This window comes from Diadema antillarum, unplaced genomic scaffold (assembly GCF_040938485.1).
Source record: "Diadema antillarum isolate AM-2024a unplaced genomic scaffold, OU_Dant_1.0 seq00002113_RagTag, whole genome shotgun sequence".
Lineage (NCBI taxonomy): Eukaryota > Metazoa > Echinodermata > Echinoidea > Diadematoida > Diadematidae > Diadema > Diadema antillarum.
In genome coordinates, this window is record NW_027272754.1 from 37311 (window position 1) to 53130 (window position 15820).

Below are 15820 nucleotides of genomic sequence, written 5' to 3' on the forward strand. Positions count from 1 at the left end.
AGGGGCATGGTAGTTGGTAGACAATAAAGAGGTAGACACCAAGAGGAAAAAATACAAGAACACATCGGTATGCAGTGTCTGAAATCATAGAGCTGTTTATTAAGTTAGCTATTTACAACTTGTTTTGGAAGTGTTACCATGAGAGGCAGACACACAGAAAAACAAAACAATAAAATTATTTATAAACTGACAGAAGAGCATCATATTTGAAAAAATATACTCAAGAATGTTATGTACAATAGACAGAAAGCAGACGTTCGAGTCTTTGTTGATGTTTTTTTTTTTCAGTACTTAAATAGACTAGCGTTGTTTTTTAAAACAGAAACCGAAACTACACGTGGGTCTGTGGCTTAGCAAGAAGTTTGATTTGAACGAGACTCGTCACAGTTTGACATTAATCACTCACCGCTGGTACTCCCCATGATCTACACAGTATGTCGGTGGGTGGGGGGAATCAACCTCTCTACATTCTTCTTCCAGGCAGGGGACGGCTATTTAAAGTCTGACTACCACCTGACTGACAACAAACACTCATGCAACACACACACACACACACACAGACAGCCACATCATCATCATCATCATTATCATCATCCCATATACAGAACAGACACACATACACACACATGAGGTCCTATTTAAAACAGCTGATGGTGGTGTGAAATCGAATTTGCTTTTTTTCTCTCTCTTTGAAATCAAACCTTTCACGCTCGTTGATACATGTACTTCTTTTGCTGAAATCATCAGTATATGTCAGAGCCAAAGACACATACACACAAAACATTGCTTGCAATTGACAATAAATTCTTTAGCAATTTCTATTTAAATACACATACCTTTAATGAGACATGTCCTCATTACCCTTTAAAAAAAAATACGAAAAGGGATCTATCTTCCCCCTTGCATCTCAGTCAATGGCTGCCAAGCATATAAGGCAAGCTTTCATTGAGACATCCTGACGGACTGTTTGAATGACTTAAGGCAATATTTAAGTATGATCATGACATTCATAATACACTGTCCCAAGTTCCAATAATATCCGTTATATCTATTGCTTCTGATTCTGCTGCTGACCTAAATATTGTGTCTATTCAGAGGGGTAGTGCATTCACAGCAGCTTTGTCAATTTTCCCAAGAGCATTTTACTGTCTGAATTAAAACAATGAGTGGTCAGAGTTCTATGTGAAGGTCACAAATATGGTCACTACTTGTGACACCCTAGACTGGTTATTTTGTCACTGAAAGTGTATATTCAACTCATTTTTAAAGAGTCATAATACTGCATCTTCTTAGTTCCTTTGCTGATTTTATTTTGCTCTTTGGTTGGTTGGTTTCCCTCAGGACAGTGTAGAATGAATGTTGACTATGAAATTAGACATCCTTTTGTCTACTCCAAAAGATGAATTCCTTTCCACTATGAAATAATGACACCCTCACCGTCGAGTCATGTAATATGCTCCTAGCTCACGCAATATATTCCTGATGTTCACGCAAGTGGATAGTCGATATATGACGTGAATATTGGCAGGGTGTACATATTTACAAATAATGCACATCTTTCAACAGGATAGACAACACACAACCTGAATATCAATTGCAGTTATGGTTCTTAGCAAAGGTGCACAGTAAGTGGTACACGTCCCATCTAGGAAACACTTTCATGACAAGTTTCTAAAGCACACTGATCCCACAGATCCCAGCTGGAGAATAATATACACCTTGGACAGCTGAAAGACATTTCTGGATGATTTTTCTGTACAAATCAATTTACTCCAGGAACCTGAAGATTCAATGAGTGCAAGAAAAACTGTGATCACATGATTCAAGTCGATTTAACAGATAAATAGTCATGCATTGATTTCATCCATCAGGCACTGAATATATAATGTACTGGAATGTCGAGAACTTCATCAATAAATGAGGCATATCATGAATACAAATTCTGTTAAAACGGTATCGAAAAGTCACACGGCAGCTGAGAATGAACCAGAATGAATACTGTACAAAATCTTACAGATCGCACAATGAATCTCCATGGTCTGCACTAATAACATAGATGGTACTGCTGCTTTATGGACGGCTTGCCTCACTTAGCATTCAAGTAGACTGTCATAAGAAACATAGATTGTAACAGAAAACAAAACCAGTAGTATTTTCATTAAAAATGAAAACAAATTTACAGATTATTGGAAGCTTAACACATTCTAATAATGCTATGATTTTGGTTGCAATGACATGTCATATGCAAACAAAGGTGATGTTTTGTCTTATAACTCTGACATTGATTTGTGTACTGAAAAATTACAATTACATCATTGTCTTTGTTGACAGATCACCTGCCTTTTACCAAGTCATCACTAATTGCTTGATTTATTTTAGCTTTGTCTGAAATTTTGTAGCTTTCTAATTTCTTGTTTGATTTAAATGAAGTGTCCTGTAACAGCTACTCTGTGTATGAAAGTCAATTTGACAGTGGGATGGAATTTCTCTTTAAAACATCTTTTATTGCTCACAACATGTTTTCCACTGCAGGAAAGATGATCAAAAACTGCCTAAAATACTCAGAAAATCCACAAAGAAGTCAAGACACACAAGATTCCCTTTAATCATGACTTACAAAATATGCATGCAACACATTCACAATCCACCCTTACATATTTTACAGGCAGCTAGATGAGCAAAAATCCTGTACATAAAGAGTAAGAATAGAGAAAATGCACAGATTCCATCTTATTAAATAGTGCAGTTGCTTGTCACAAAATGTAGTACTCGCTCTAAGACATTGCAGAAGACTTTGGAACAGCTCTGACACAATACTGTCACATTACTGCAATTCCATACAAATGCACAAATATAATTATGCTTTCATAATTCACAAAATATACATACAAAAATCCACTCCTGTACAAAATATATCTGACCACATGCACACCTTCCTGAAGTGAATGTAGATTCCTACACCCAAAATGTTAAATGTGCATAAATATCACACAATCATCATTTGTAATATTGCAACAATGACTTTACCACTGATTTGCACTCATTTCTTCCGTTTCAAATCAAATCATACTGCCATGCTATAAATTTCTCCTCGGGTCATATTCTGCAAATCTATGTGGTAAGCGCTAGGCAGAGGTATTCATGAAATCATTTTCTACCTGATGACCCCTAACCAAATCTTGGAATACTTGTGGGTGATGGTACCAAATTCTGACACATTTCAGTCTTTAGTGTTTGGGTTTAAAATACACATAACTCTCCTGCATAACGCAAAACTGTTGACAAATATACAAACAAGATCATAAATACTGCCACATTTCCCACTGGAAAATCTGTAAATGGAGTGTGACAGATCTGTGCTGCCACTGAAAAAAACATTTCATCTCATTACACTTTGTCTTCTGCTGTGTGGTCTTTGCTGTCTCCTGAGCCTCTGTAGTGGAAAACAACATGGGAGGGGAAAAACATGTATGTACATGATTATAATTCAACATACTTGAATAATGTCACATAGTCCCTCAGTCACTTGCAAATACTGGCTATGATTCTAGCATATTTGTAGTTTTCATTAAAGAAAGAAGAAATAACTGATATAAAACACTGGACATGCTATTTGTTATGAGGAGCATTCCAAATTTTGAATTACACAATTGAGAAATATCTGGAAAATTTCATGAATCTCGAGTATCTAAATTGAAATACAAATGAAATGAAATATCTGTCTTGTTACAACATTCACTTGTCTCTCTAAAATGAAACAACTTAACAGTAAGTACAAAATGATCATTTGAAACTGAAGAAACTTCACAGTATGTGGCTATGTCCATTACGTCCCTACAAAATTCAATAAAATTTGTGATCCTGATAAGCAAACCAAAATCTTCAATACATCCTATCTGTTGACTCGTATTCAAATGAAACCATTTATGTAACAAGCAACACACATTAAAACAATACAATTATGTGTTCTTCTTTTTGTTACTCATTATCACATGTATTTTGCTAATTTCATGTTTTTGCAATTATTGCAAATATGTTCTCCTTTTACATTGTATATACATGATTTTCTCTGTTTATTTGATGGAAATAAACATGAATTTGAACTTTGAACTTTGAGCAAATGGATACCCAGATACCAACCCATGCCCTCCTGGTCCCTTTGGAGAGGGAGAACAAGAAAAATGAGATGAAATTTGTGCCATCCACCGGAAGAAAGAGATTACTCACCCGGATGATTCTTTGCCTCCTCCTCCTCCTCCTCCTCCTCCTCCTCCTCCTCCTCCTCCTCCTCCTCCTCCTCCTCCTCCTCCTCCTGCTCCTGCTCCCGCCTCTGGGTCAAACTTGATGTCCACTGATGCCTTGATGTTGTTAGACTGGAGGAACTTGCTGGCCCACGATGGCATCTCACCATTCTTCATCTGCTCCTTGTTCTTCTTTTTCTTCAGCTCCTTGGGCAACGCTGGCTTCTCTACTGTCAGTGTATCTATGGGAACCACGCATGGAAGAAAAAAAAAGGGGGAGGCTGGGTTACATTTCTAATAAGTTCAAATTCATTTTTATTTTTAATAAATACCTTGCTGACATAAGGACATCAAAGCCATATTTATGAATTTGTATCTTTTTCATACTTTGCACAAAAGCGTAGCAAACCAAAAGAAAACAAAACAAAGCCAATCAAACAACACAACAATAAAATTTGTTACATCAGAGAGCATTGGGGGGAAAATATGATTAATATTTGTATATTATACGATCAAAATTTCTGCAGGTAATATCTTATTGGTAAATATTTTATACTCATTTCAATCTGGAAGCAATGGCATTTTCAATCCACACTCATGTGAAATAAATGCTTGTAATTTTAGCATTCTCCCAAAGATGAAAAAAGATCTTTGCAGGGCACTAGCAAATCACATATAGACATAAGTTTAAGAAAAATGAAGGCTGTGCAGATGATAGTTGCAAGCTCTTCTGTATAATCCATAATGTAACTCACTTAGCATTAAAAAGAAAAAAAAATGAAAGAAATAGATATAAAACTACAAAGTGCTAAGCCACTAAGTACTGACCAATAAAGCAACAAGTGCTGAAAAGATCCCAAGAGCCAAATTAAAAACAAGCACCACAGATTGCCTCTTTAAGACCTAAATGCATCCTAAACTTGACAGCTTATAACACTGTTTTATCATACTTTGCATTTCTGATTTGCAGCATTATTTCTCTTCACTGTTATAGTCATTTCAGGGAAGCTTCCTCTAAGACTGGCTTAGAGAAAACAGAGATTGCGACAGAAGAGATACATGTGAAAAAGAAATAGCATTTTTTTTTCAACACAAAAAAACAACAACATCAAATTAGCATCTACATAGATAAGGTAGATTTACACATTGCAATGCATTCCAATATCTAAGCTTTGTAGTATCCTTCTCTCTGCTTCATGTCACCATATTGAATGAGAAAAAACAAACAAACATTATCGATGCTCTGATACTTAAAAAAATAAGCATCACTACTGCATGGAAATGTTAAAAATCATGCTTTCACATAACAATTCACAGAACATGCAGCATGCACTAAACACTGAACATACAAACAAATATGAAACACTTTGCCAATTCATCTCATGCATAATCCAATACCAAGAAAAACAACATCTTCTAGAAGATTTCATGAAACTTATTATAAAGCCACAGATACCCTTGGCCATTCCACTTTTCTTTAGTTTCCCTCATGTCTGCCATGCACAAAAATTTTCTCATTGGTAGATTTACTTTCATGAAATGTAAATTATGTGGAAACATTTTCTTTCAAAGTACATCCACACTTGTAGAAAGTAAGTTATGTCATCGTTTGTAATGGACACAAATGATCTCTCTAGCCTCATTCTGGTACTGTACATCATAATCCATTGTAAATTTGAAATGTTTTGGGTCATTAACTACCCATAAGTACATGGATACCCAGAAAAAATATTCAAATTCAATCTTGACTAGAAATTTCATTCACGCAGATTTGAAAATAAAAGAGTTATGTTGCACATCACAACCATCGAACAGTTTTTCAATTTTGCAAAACTCAAAAGCGTGTATATGATACTAAGATGCAATGCCAGGTAACCAATAATTTCTCTTCAATATATGAATATCAATATTTTGTATACATAGCACTTGATGTGCAATGGACATCAGTATTTGAGTAATTAATGTGGGGGATTAGATTTGATGTGAGGTGCAGGACCATATCTTACACTTTGTCAAAGGATTAGATACTGGAAGGGGGTTGGAAGGGAAGGTAAGGAGGGGGTCAGAGGTTGGTAGAAGGGTACATGGATTAGGTGAGGATTGCCAATGGAAGGGGATTTCTGGAATATAAAATGAACCTCGTAATTTCAGTTTAAACTGGTGTATCGTTATACTCATTCTCTAAAAGGATGAAATTAGTAGTACACATTAACTTTCACTTTCTGGAGTTAGCAAATGTTGTTATCTGTCAGCCATGTTTGCATGTCACACAATTGTCATCACAACTATCTAGGGGCTTCGAAGTCTCTTGTTCAGCTAAAGGACATCAGGCAGTAGTCAAATTTGAAGATTCTCGTTGAACCCTTACTCTGTTTTGTTCTAACAACTGGCAAGCACTCTGAAGTAATTTCTTCACAGATGTCGAGAAATTGATTGTCAACAAATAGAGATTACCTAATCCCCCTAATCCCTTTTGTATCAACAAGCCCTTCCTGGTGTGGAATGAGGTCTATTGCTACACTTGGGTAGGCTTGCCAATCTACAACTCAGTCAACCTTGGATGGATTACTGAGTGGTGATGAAAAAACTTGGCAAGTTAAGTGCCTGTATCGGTTAAGACTCAAGATTAGCTATAACACACATACAGCTGTAGTACTACAAAAACGGCTCCTTGAATACATACTGCATGCTTTTTTTCAACCACTTCTTCTTAAAGTAATCATATATTTATTGTTTTCAATCAAACTTTTTATCAATGCAAATAATCTATAGTAGCACATATCTTAAATCTATTTCAATCTCAATCAAAGAAAACTTCATAGTGGACAGTGTATATCTGGAGTGATACCACAAACCTACAAAAAGAAATGGACTGCATGTTTTAATTCCATTTTAGCTTGATCTTAAATATGCTGCTGCTATGAACTATCTTGGAGACAGAAGATGCCATAATATCATATGACCAACTTTGCCTGGTGTAAAAATGTGAAATCCCATATCATACAGTGCATTATTTGTGCTCCCATACAAATACCATTTCAAAATTTGGAGTGAGGACTCAGTTCACCTACATATATGTGATGTGATGCTGTCAAATATGAGGACTCAGTTCACCTACATATATGTGATGTGATGCTGTCAAATATGTGATGAAAACAAAATGATGTGTGAACGACTCGCTCAATGGAATTGCTTTGTTACATGAGTGGATGTGGTAAATAAACAATATGTCATATTCATCATTCACCCACATTTGTACGCTGTCAACAATAATAGACAGGGTGGTTTTTTTTTAAATCTCTACTTTGATAAAATGTGACGTTGCTTGAATTCACATAAAGCCTCGTCTTAGAAGTTCTCAGAGACTCACGTATGCACACACACACACACACACACACACACACACACACACACACACACACACAGCCTAGATTACTCCTAGCAATGGTTAACATGCAAAGCTGGGCTGAGGCTATTACTACCAGCAGCCTCTAGATTGGATGCTCAAACAGAACATTCAAACCACACTGATAACTTATTCATCACTAAATGCACATGGGAACATCAACATAAATTCTGCACTGTATCAATTAAATTAGGCCATTATTCCATGGAAGTGATGAAATGGCTGATTGATGCAATGAGGGAAGCAAAATCTGCACTAAAAAAAAAAAAAATGAACAGCAAATCAATGGCAAAATGATGAATGGTAACAAGACATGCATGAGTGATTACAAACATGTGGCAGACTGATGTGAAAAACAAGCATGAACGTTTGATGCGTGTCGAATGCATGGTGAGAAGCCGTGGAATGAGAATGAATATGCAGCAAAACTTACTTTCCGCATCACCTTCGTTGCCACTATCATCTTGGGTACAAAACATTTTTTTTTTGAGGGGTGGGGGGGGGGGGGGGTTTGGGGTTGTTTGGATTTTTGGAGAGAGAGAGAGGATATGAGGAGATATGAATGGTGATGATAAATGAGAGAGAGATAGAAACATTGCCAGAAGGGAAGACTCTCTGAATAATGAAAGACTTGTACAACACATTGGGATATTTCACACTATAAGCATATAACATGACATTGATGGTTATTTGTCCCTTTTCCCCTTTCTTTTCTTGGGGTGGAGGAGGGGGTGGGGGTGGGGGCGGGGGAGGTGTTGGGTAGGTAGGGGACAGAAAGTGTCAAAAGTTTTTTTCCAACATTTTTTTTATTATACATTGTTTCTTTTTCACAATTCAAAAGAGATCTATGTCCTTTTCTTGCACTAAAGGGAAGAGAAGCTTCTCCTATCCTACTATTGTTTTTCTTCCTGAATTATATATCAATTGTAGGTCCCAAATTATTTGATCTCTTTCATTCTTAGTTCCTGTTTTATAATCATCCTCAACAAGGATGACACATTTATTCACATACTGGCAAAAATCTATCTGGCTGGTCTTTCAGTATGAAAATATGAATATGAAGAATGAATTTGAATACAAAAAAAGTACTGAAATACTTAAAAGGAATGATCGTTTCTTAAATAAGTCTATTAAGTTACATTCATGTCAATCTACTCAGAATACCTTTAGCAGCCACAGACTAGACTCTCTGGTGGCATGGGCTGAAAAAGTCCTGATTAGGACTTGAGATAGCAATGTCACATTTCTAGCAAAACTGGAAAGTAAAAAAAGGCCAGTCTTGATGGGGCAAGTAGTACTTTGTTAGGTCAATTATTTCCAATCTGATATTATCACTGTTAAAAAAAAAAAAAGACCAGAAGAGATTGTGAAGGCTTTGAGTGTTCAGGAAAACCCAGAAATATGATATGATATCACATGGCATGATATGAATATGTCTTGATTTCACTGCAAGCTCAGAGAAAGTGATGGCGCGAGTCTACCACTGCATGAAGTCTGACAGTTGAGTAAATGAGTGACAATGGGCAAAGAAAATGGGATTCCATCAAGATGGAATCCTATTTATTTTGCTCATTTTCATTCATTTTTTTTTCTTTGATACTTTTTTGGTACATTTTACGCATCTACAAACTGACTTACTACAAATGGAAAATGTCTCATATAAATATGGCACTGTAACGAGAAATGAAATAATGGGATCAGGGAAGTGTCTGAGAGACTCTCTCTCATACCTCTCTGATTACAATGATCTCACTTCAATTTGGAACCCCATTGGCGAATTTTGACGGGGGAACTTAGGTGTATAAACTCAAACAGACCAGTAGATGATGCAAAATGTGCAACACAACACATAGTGAGCCAGGTTAGCCCTTGATCTACAGCCAATCAGTGCGCTTCTTTCATTTCTTGGCAATTCTACTAATCTGCCAATGGGGGGGGGGGGGGGGGGGGGGGGGAATACAGTCTTCAGACGCCAGCTCAACTGGAAGCTTCATGCAGCAGTGTCCCATAGTCATAAAGATATCATAATTCATGGCCATGACTTGTGCATGTATAGATAACACATGGTGGAACAAATCAGGATGTTCTAAGAATAGCTATTCAACTTACTGATTGGACTTGTTTGTATGACAACTAGTGACAAGAAATATGAATATATTTTGCTGGTGAGAAGCATTGTACACTACATTACATGATGTCTCATGTTGTCATATGATGCATAGAAGGTCTTTCATTTGACAATAAGTACAGAAGGCAATACACAGCAATGCCCATGATTTCATATTTCCAGAGTACTGGTATATGAATACATGCTAACTTGGGAAAAGCTGGTTACATAGAATCATGAATGTTGTTGGAGAGGTACATGCATATAATAAAAGTTAATGCAGCTAAGATAACGCTGTATTTGATCTGTGACTATGATACATTGGTGCATCCCTCTTGTAACTTTTCTGTTTTTTTATTTCAACCTGGAATTTTGAATCACAAGAGAATAAAAGGTCGTTACTTCTGACTTCCCACAATCCCTATGCCCTCCTGTATCTCTGACAGGGACTTTGGGTAATTAATCAAATCATTTTATCCTTTTTTTTTTTAATGCTTAACTCCTTGATAATGCATTTTCTCAACTATTGGCTTATCTCTTTTCTTAGTATATACAGCCTCATAATGTAGTGACATTACATTGATTCAATGAATGTGAATGAAACTGCTCGGATGAAGCAGCTACAATTGTACTAGCTCAAACTGAAAGCATGTAAATGGAATGTGGACTAAATGAAACACTACACAGTCCTATACAACCATGTATATCAAAGATTTTAGCAATTTGAAAGAGGTCCCAACTGATATCAAAAGGCAAGGAGTAACATCATTACCATCATATCATATTTCATCACTGAATACTGCATCAATTTTCATGGGACCTCTCACCAGATTGAAGAGAATAGGATATCACTGCAATGAACTTTGATTGTGATGTCATGAATCACACAGATAATGATCTCTAAGGAGAGTCTCAATGAATGCATGCATGATTCAAGAACTCTGAAAGGGGTTGGTATGCAGGAATCTCTGATGTTCACTTCTTTCCCCCAAGGAGTGCTTGAAACTCACCTTTGTCTTGCTCTGGCTCCTCCTCTTCCTCTTCAATCACTTGCTCCATGGGCGGGGCTTGCTGGACACTGATCTGTCATTGGACACAAGAAAGAGAAAGGTGTGGTCATTTGAATGAAAGAAAAGTCATTCTGAGGAAGTGTACACTACCTGATCCATGATCATGCAATTTCCCATTTTATATTGTTCACATAATCTGCATAATTCATGATTCTTTACATGAAAGCATTGTAGTACAAAGAGATGTGGATTAGCAAGGTGGGGTATTACATGACAATTAAAATAGAAAGCTTTTTTGATTGGTCCACTGCACAGAGTTGCAAGTTACTGAGATAGATCTCTGAACAATACCTCAACAAAGGAAGAGTGGAACTTACCACTGGAGGAGGAGGAATATTTCTTGGTGTAATCTTGATTTCAGGCTTGGTCTCTGGTTCACTCTCCTCTGCTATGCTCTCCGATCTGGGCATTCAGTACAAGAATGGTTTGTCACTTAGCATTGCATCAAAATATATGGCAGACTACGCTGAAGTGATTTCCTCCAAGGTAGGATTCTTCCTGTCATAAATCTTTTCTCTGAATGATTAAAAAATATCTCTTCATCTTTCCAAATGCACAAAATGTGCTGAAGTGTCTGTTGGCAGCAATATTTCCTTTTTCTTTGTGTGTGTGTGCACTATGTACTCAATACATCCTGTACTATAAAAATATCACTATTTTTTAGAAATTATGTGAGATAACTGGTATTCATGAAATTTCAAAAATGAAATATTGCCTCAATTAACAGAGATTCAAGGTATGGATGGTGGGAAATCACTACCATTTCTTATGAAAGGGGTAATATTTATATCTTATTTAATTACTGTGGTCTTTGATCATGAATGCAATCACTCTCAAAATTATCTTACAAAGTCCTAATCAAGAAAATATTCATGGTTGTGACATACATGGCATATTGATGCAGTATATGCATGGCCGACAGAAGAATGAAATCTATATTGAGTCTACATATCCATCAGAAAGTCAGTATGGCAAAATCATAAGCATTTTCAAAGAAGACTGTTGGAATTCTTGGCTCAAAATGTGTCAATTAATGAAAGAATTAAATCAGACATCCTATTTGAACATACCCACATTTCCTGCCCAAATAGACTTGACTGACTTGAAAGAAGTATCATAATTTTCAAGTCATCAAATGTATGGGTTTTTAGAGAAACAGTAGAGAAATACAGTGATTGAGGTGCAGTTTAAAAATGTACCCCTGCATGTTGTCTACTGTTTGATATAGACAATACATAAACTGTCATGAGGGGACTTATGACTGTCTGAAGGGGAGAACTACACAGACAGAAAAACTTCCATGTAGTTTTCTACAAACATAACTGAAAGAATCGAATGATACTTACATGGTTGGCTGTCTCCGTAATGTCTGACATGGACAAAGAACAAACAATGAAAAAGTTTGCAAGATTGGTCTTACAAGATTTCTGGAACCTCCTCTAAACTATACCACACACATGCCCATTGATATGCTTCAAAACTTTTGCATCATGATCAGTCAATTTCTCAATTATCACACGAAATAATTTGTGTTCTTGCATTTTATCAATCAATAATATGTGAATTGCATGTGACATTTCCAGAAATTTCATTCTCAGCAGAGCTATGGAATATAACAATGTCTAATATCAATGCTGCAAGTATTTAGAATCATCTCTTAACCCTGAGTTGCTGTATTTGTCAAATATCACATGGTGTTTCTATTTTTTTTTTTCCAAATTTCACAAGTTGGGTGTTATTTGTGAATGTAACAACACACAAAAATATTGACTCTGATCCTGACATGAATGCGACATGCACACATACATTTCTCTGTTTACTACTGTACTCCATGATCACAAATTTAACCACTCACAAAATTGCCAGGGGGCATTAATTCTCAAAAAATCAGAGTCGCTACATATAATATGGCATATACAGTATTCCATGTTTCAAACTTTGCTTTGCAATGAGATTCAATATCATGAAAACAAACATACAAAAAGACGAGAAAAAATGATGTACTCACCCCTCCAAGACTGGCATTCATTGAGTGTTGAGCCTTTAGAATCTTGTTCAGTTCTTTCAGCTGATAGGAGAAATTTGGATTAATTTTGAGAAAAATAAACGTGAACATCAATACAGCATTTGATGATTATCCACTTAATAAACAGACAGCTGCAATTAAACATGTTATATAGGATAATGAAAAAAAAAATTATGATAACAACAGTTACTACCTTGTAATGCCATTCAAAGCAAAACTGGATCTCTTGTAAATGGATGCTTCTTGTAAATACAGCTGTGCATGCAATGACATGATCAACCATTCAAATATACACTCAGCAAAATACAATTTGTACTTGCATTCCAAGGACTAAGCTGAAGAGGAAATGATAGTAGTTTAATGGACAAGTACAATATTGTTTGGTCAGTCTTTCTGTATGAAGCTCTGGTGATGTTTATGACAAAAACAAGGATATAAAACTAAACAAAAGTTCATTCACCTCTTGAGGGTTGATGACGGTGATGTCTCCCAAGATATCCTTTCTCCAATTACCGCCGGACGTGTTCTTCAACTTGAGCTTGGGCCGTCTGGTCATCGTGTCCATGCTGGAGGTCGACCCCGTCGTCGACATCAGTTGATCTTGAGAGGAACGCTGTGAAGAGCACAAGTCAAAGGAGGGATGTCACAAAGTCATCAAACTTTCTGATATATATCTCAATTATGCATTCAATTTGATGCAAAAGCTACGAGTACATGAAATCACTGACAATGACCAAACAGACCACGGAATGTAATTAAGTACTGAGATGATTGAGATGACTATAATAAAAGACTTTGAATAGAGGGTGAATAAATGGCAAACAAAAGAAAGAGATGAGATTACACATACAGCAGGAGTGACAGAAAATATCAGGGAGCCAAAAGGATGACCACACAGAGTATGAATGGACAGTGAGAGCGAAATATCGTCGCTGGGGTGACAAGACCTCGTATCTACAAAATGTCAAATGTTCAGGAGAGCCAAAAAACATGGCGGCCAAAGCACTATACCGAATGGGATAGCCTTTCCTTTGACATGCCGTGGTGGCTTCATTTGTGGAGTAAGACAGTTGGGATTTGGACAGGACATTATTAACCAATTATTTGACCATTAATCCAAAAAAGTCATTTTCACCAAAATTGCAGATACAAGGTCTTGTCACCCCAGCGACAATATATAGATACTGAAATAGAAATATTGGGTGTAATGTGTCAAAAATTACCCAAAATGGGTGAAACAGGCCACATTTGAAATAGATGATTTTTTTGAAGAGTGAAGAAAGGGTAGATACTTGGTATTTTGTGATATAAATGCAGAAGATATGAAAACACAGAGACAAACATAAATAGCAAAAGAGATACAAGCAGACAGATGAATTAAAAAGAGGAGGAGGAGGAGGATCTAAAGGTGTAGGCATATATTACATGGTTGAAGAGACAGATATGAGAACGGGAAAGAATTGTACCCACTGAGTCAAATAGAATAATCTGACAAGCAAGTATCAAATAATATTACACACAACAAAAGAAAATGATAGAACAGAGAAATGAAAGAAAATGAAGGTAAAGAGAGAAAATAAAAATGGGTTGGAAGTGAATCAAAAGCAAGAGATGCACACAAAGATATGCGACGACTGACATTTTTTCTGAAATTCATGTGGCATCATGCACCAGCAAATTTCCCATTCCACTGACCATGTAAGATTTGCTGACACATAAAGTCACAGTAATGGAGGGGTAATCATTTTTTTTTTTCATTCAGCGAGTGACTACTGCCAATTTGGGAAAGAACTAGAGTGAAAACATTGATTTTCCACCGATTCAAAAAGCCAGATAAGGCAAAGCCACCACAAAAGCAATAATTTCCCCCTTTATAGCAGGTGTCATATTAGCCAGTTCAGAGAAGCCCCAATAAAGCTTTGCATCTTTGTGAGACACCCTGTGGTACTCCCACAGAAAAATGGATGAGTGATGCTGACCCCTCGTTGTTCATCCAAAGTTACTAGCAATAGTCAGTATACAAATGATGCACAGGAACCGGATGCACGAGTTTAACTTTGGAACTGTTTAAACCCGTAAGCGCAGGGAGTGGGTTTTAGATAGTTTCCAAAGTTAAATGAGAGCATCAAATTCTCATTGATCCAAGAAACAGGCCTGTGCATCATTTGTTTTATAAAATGGGCCCATAGATACATGAAATTCAACTTTTTACCCCATGATGCGTCGGGTACATCTACAACAGTGTACATGGCGTAAGCCAAGCATTCAGATTTTACCGGATGCATGGCTCAGTGTGGATCAGTAAAAAATCAATGCATGATGATTGACCAATCAGATTGCAGAGATTCTATAGCCCATTTTATAACATACAATATCAACCAGGCACAGAGTGCCATATGAGCAGAAGGCGACTCACCGAAGTGAACCCCGGTGGGCTCATGGGGGCTTCGTCCTTGTCGCTCCAGCCGAGGCTCTCCTCGGTTGCCTTGCGGGCCATGTGGGGGCGCTGCATGAGGGGGACAGGTGCGTTGACTTGGCTGCGTTTGACCTCCCGTACATGTGAGGCTGGGAACCAGCCCTGCTGGTCATTCTTGCGCCCCTCCCACCACTCATCTTGCTGTATGGTGAAAGAAGTGCATGCAAGACTCAACATCTCAATACGCTTTCACCAGAAGGATGGGCATCGGATGGGAAAAAAAAAATGTCATTTACTGCAAGAAACTGACCTCTTGATTACTGTATCCCATATCACAGCCAAGTTCAGTTTTAATATCTTTGCACTGGCTATTGTTTAAATCCATATGCTATGCCACAAGCAAAATTTCTATTCTCAACCACAACCCGATCTCGACACATCATGGGCTAGGATGACAAACAGCACAACTTGCTGAAATCTGTAAGGTTTGCAACAGTCTGTTTCTACTTCTGTGCTACTGGACTAAACACGCCTAACTCATTCATAATGACAAC

The 15820-nt window shown here is 37.0% G+C and overlaps 1 protein-coding gene across 1 annotated transcript in view; it reads right to left on the reverse strand.

Moving 5' to 3' along the window:
- Positions 1-3387: 3387 nt before the first annotated feature.
- LOC139713970 (uncharacterized) overlaps positions 3388-15820 on the reverse strand; it is a 46216-nt gene continuing 33783 nt past the window's right edge. Inside the window, exons 22-30 of the mRNA XM_071625697.1 lie at positions 15267-15467; positions 13311-13463; positions 12833-12892; positions 12171-12193; positions 11142-11226; positions 10765-10837; positions 8081-8110; positions 4342-4483; positions 3388-3433 (exon numbers count right to left, since the gene is read on the reverse strand). Of these exons, the coding sequence (XP_071481798.1) occupies positions 3388-3433; positions 4342-4483; positions 8081-8110; positions 10765-10837; positions 11142-11226; positions 12171-12193; positions 12833-12892; positions 13311-13463; positions 15267-15467 (813 nt within the window). The remainder of the gene's footprint in view (positions 3434-4341; positions 4484-8080; positions 8111-10764; positions 10838-11141; positions 11227-12170; positions 12194-12832; positions 12893-13310; positions 13464-15266; positions 15468-15820) is intronic.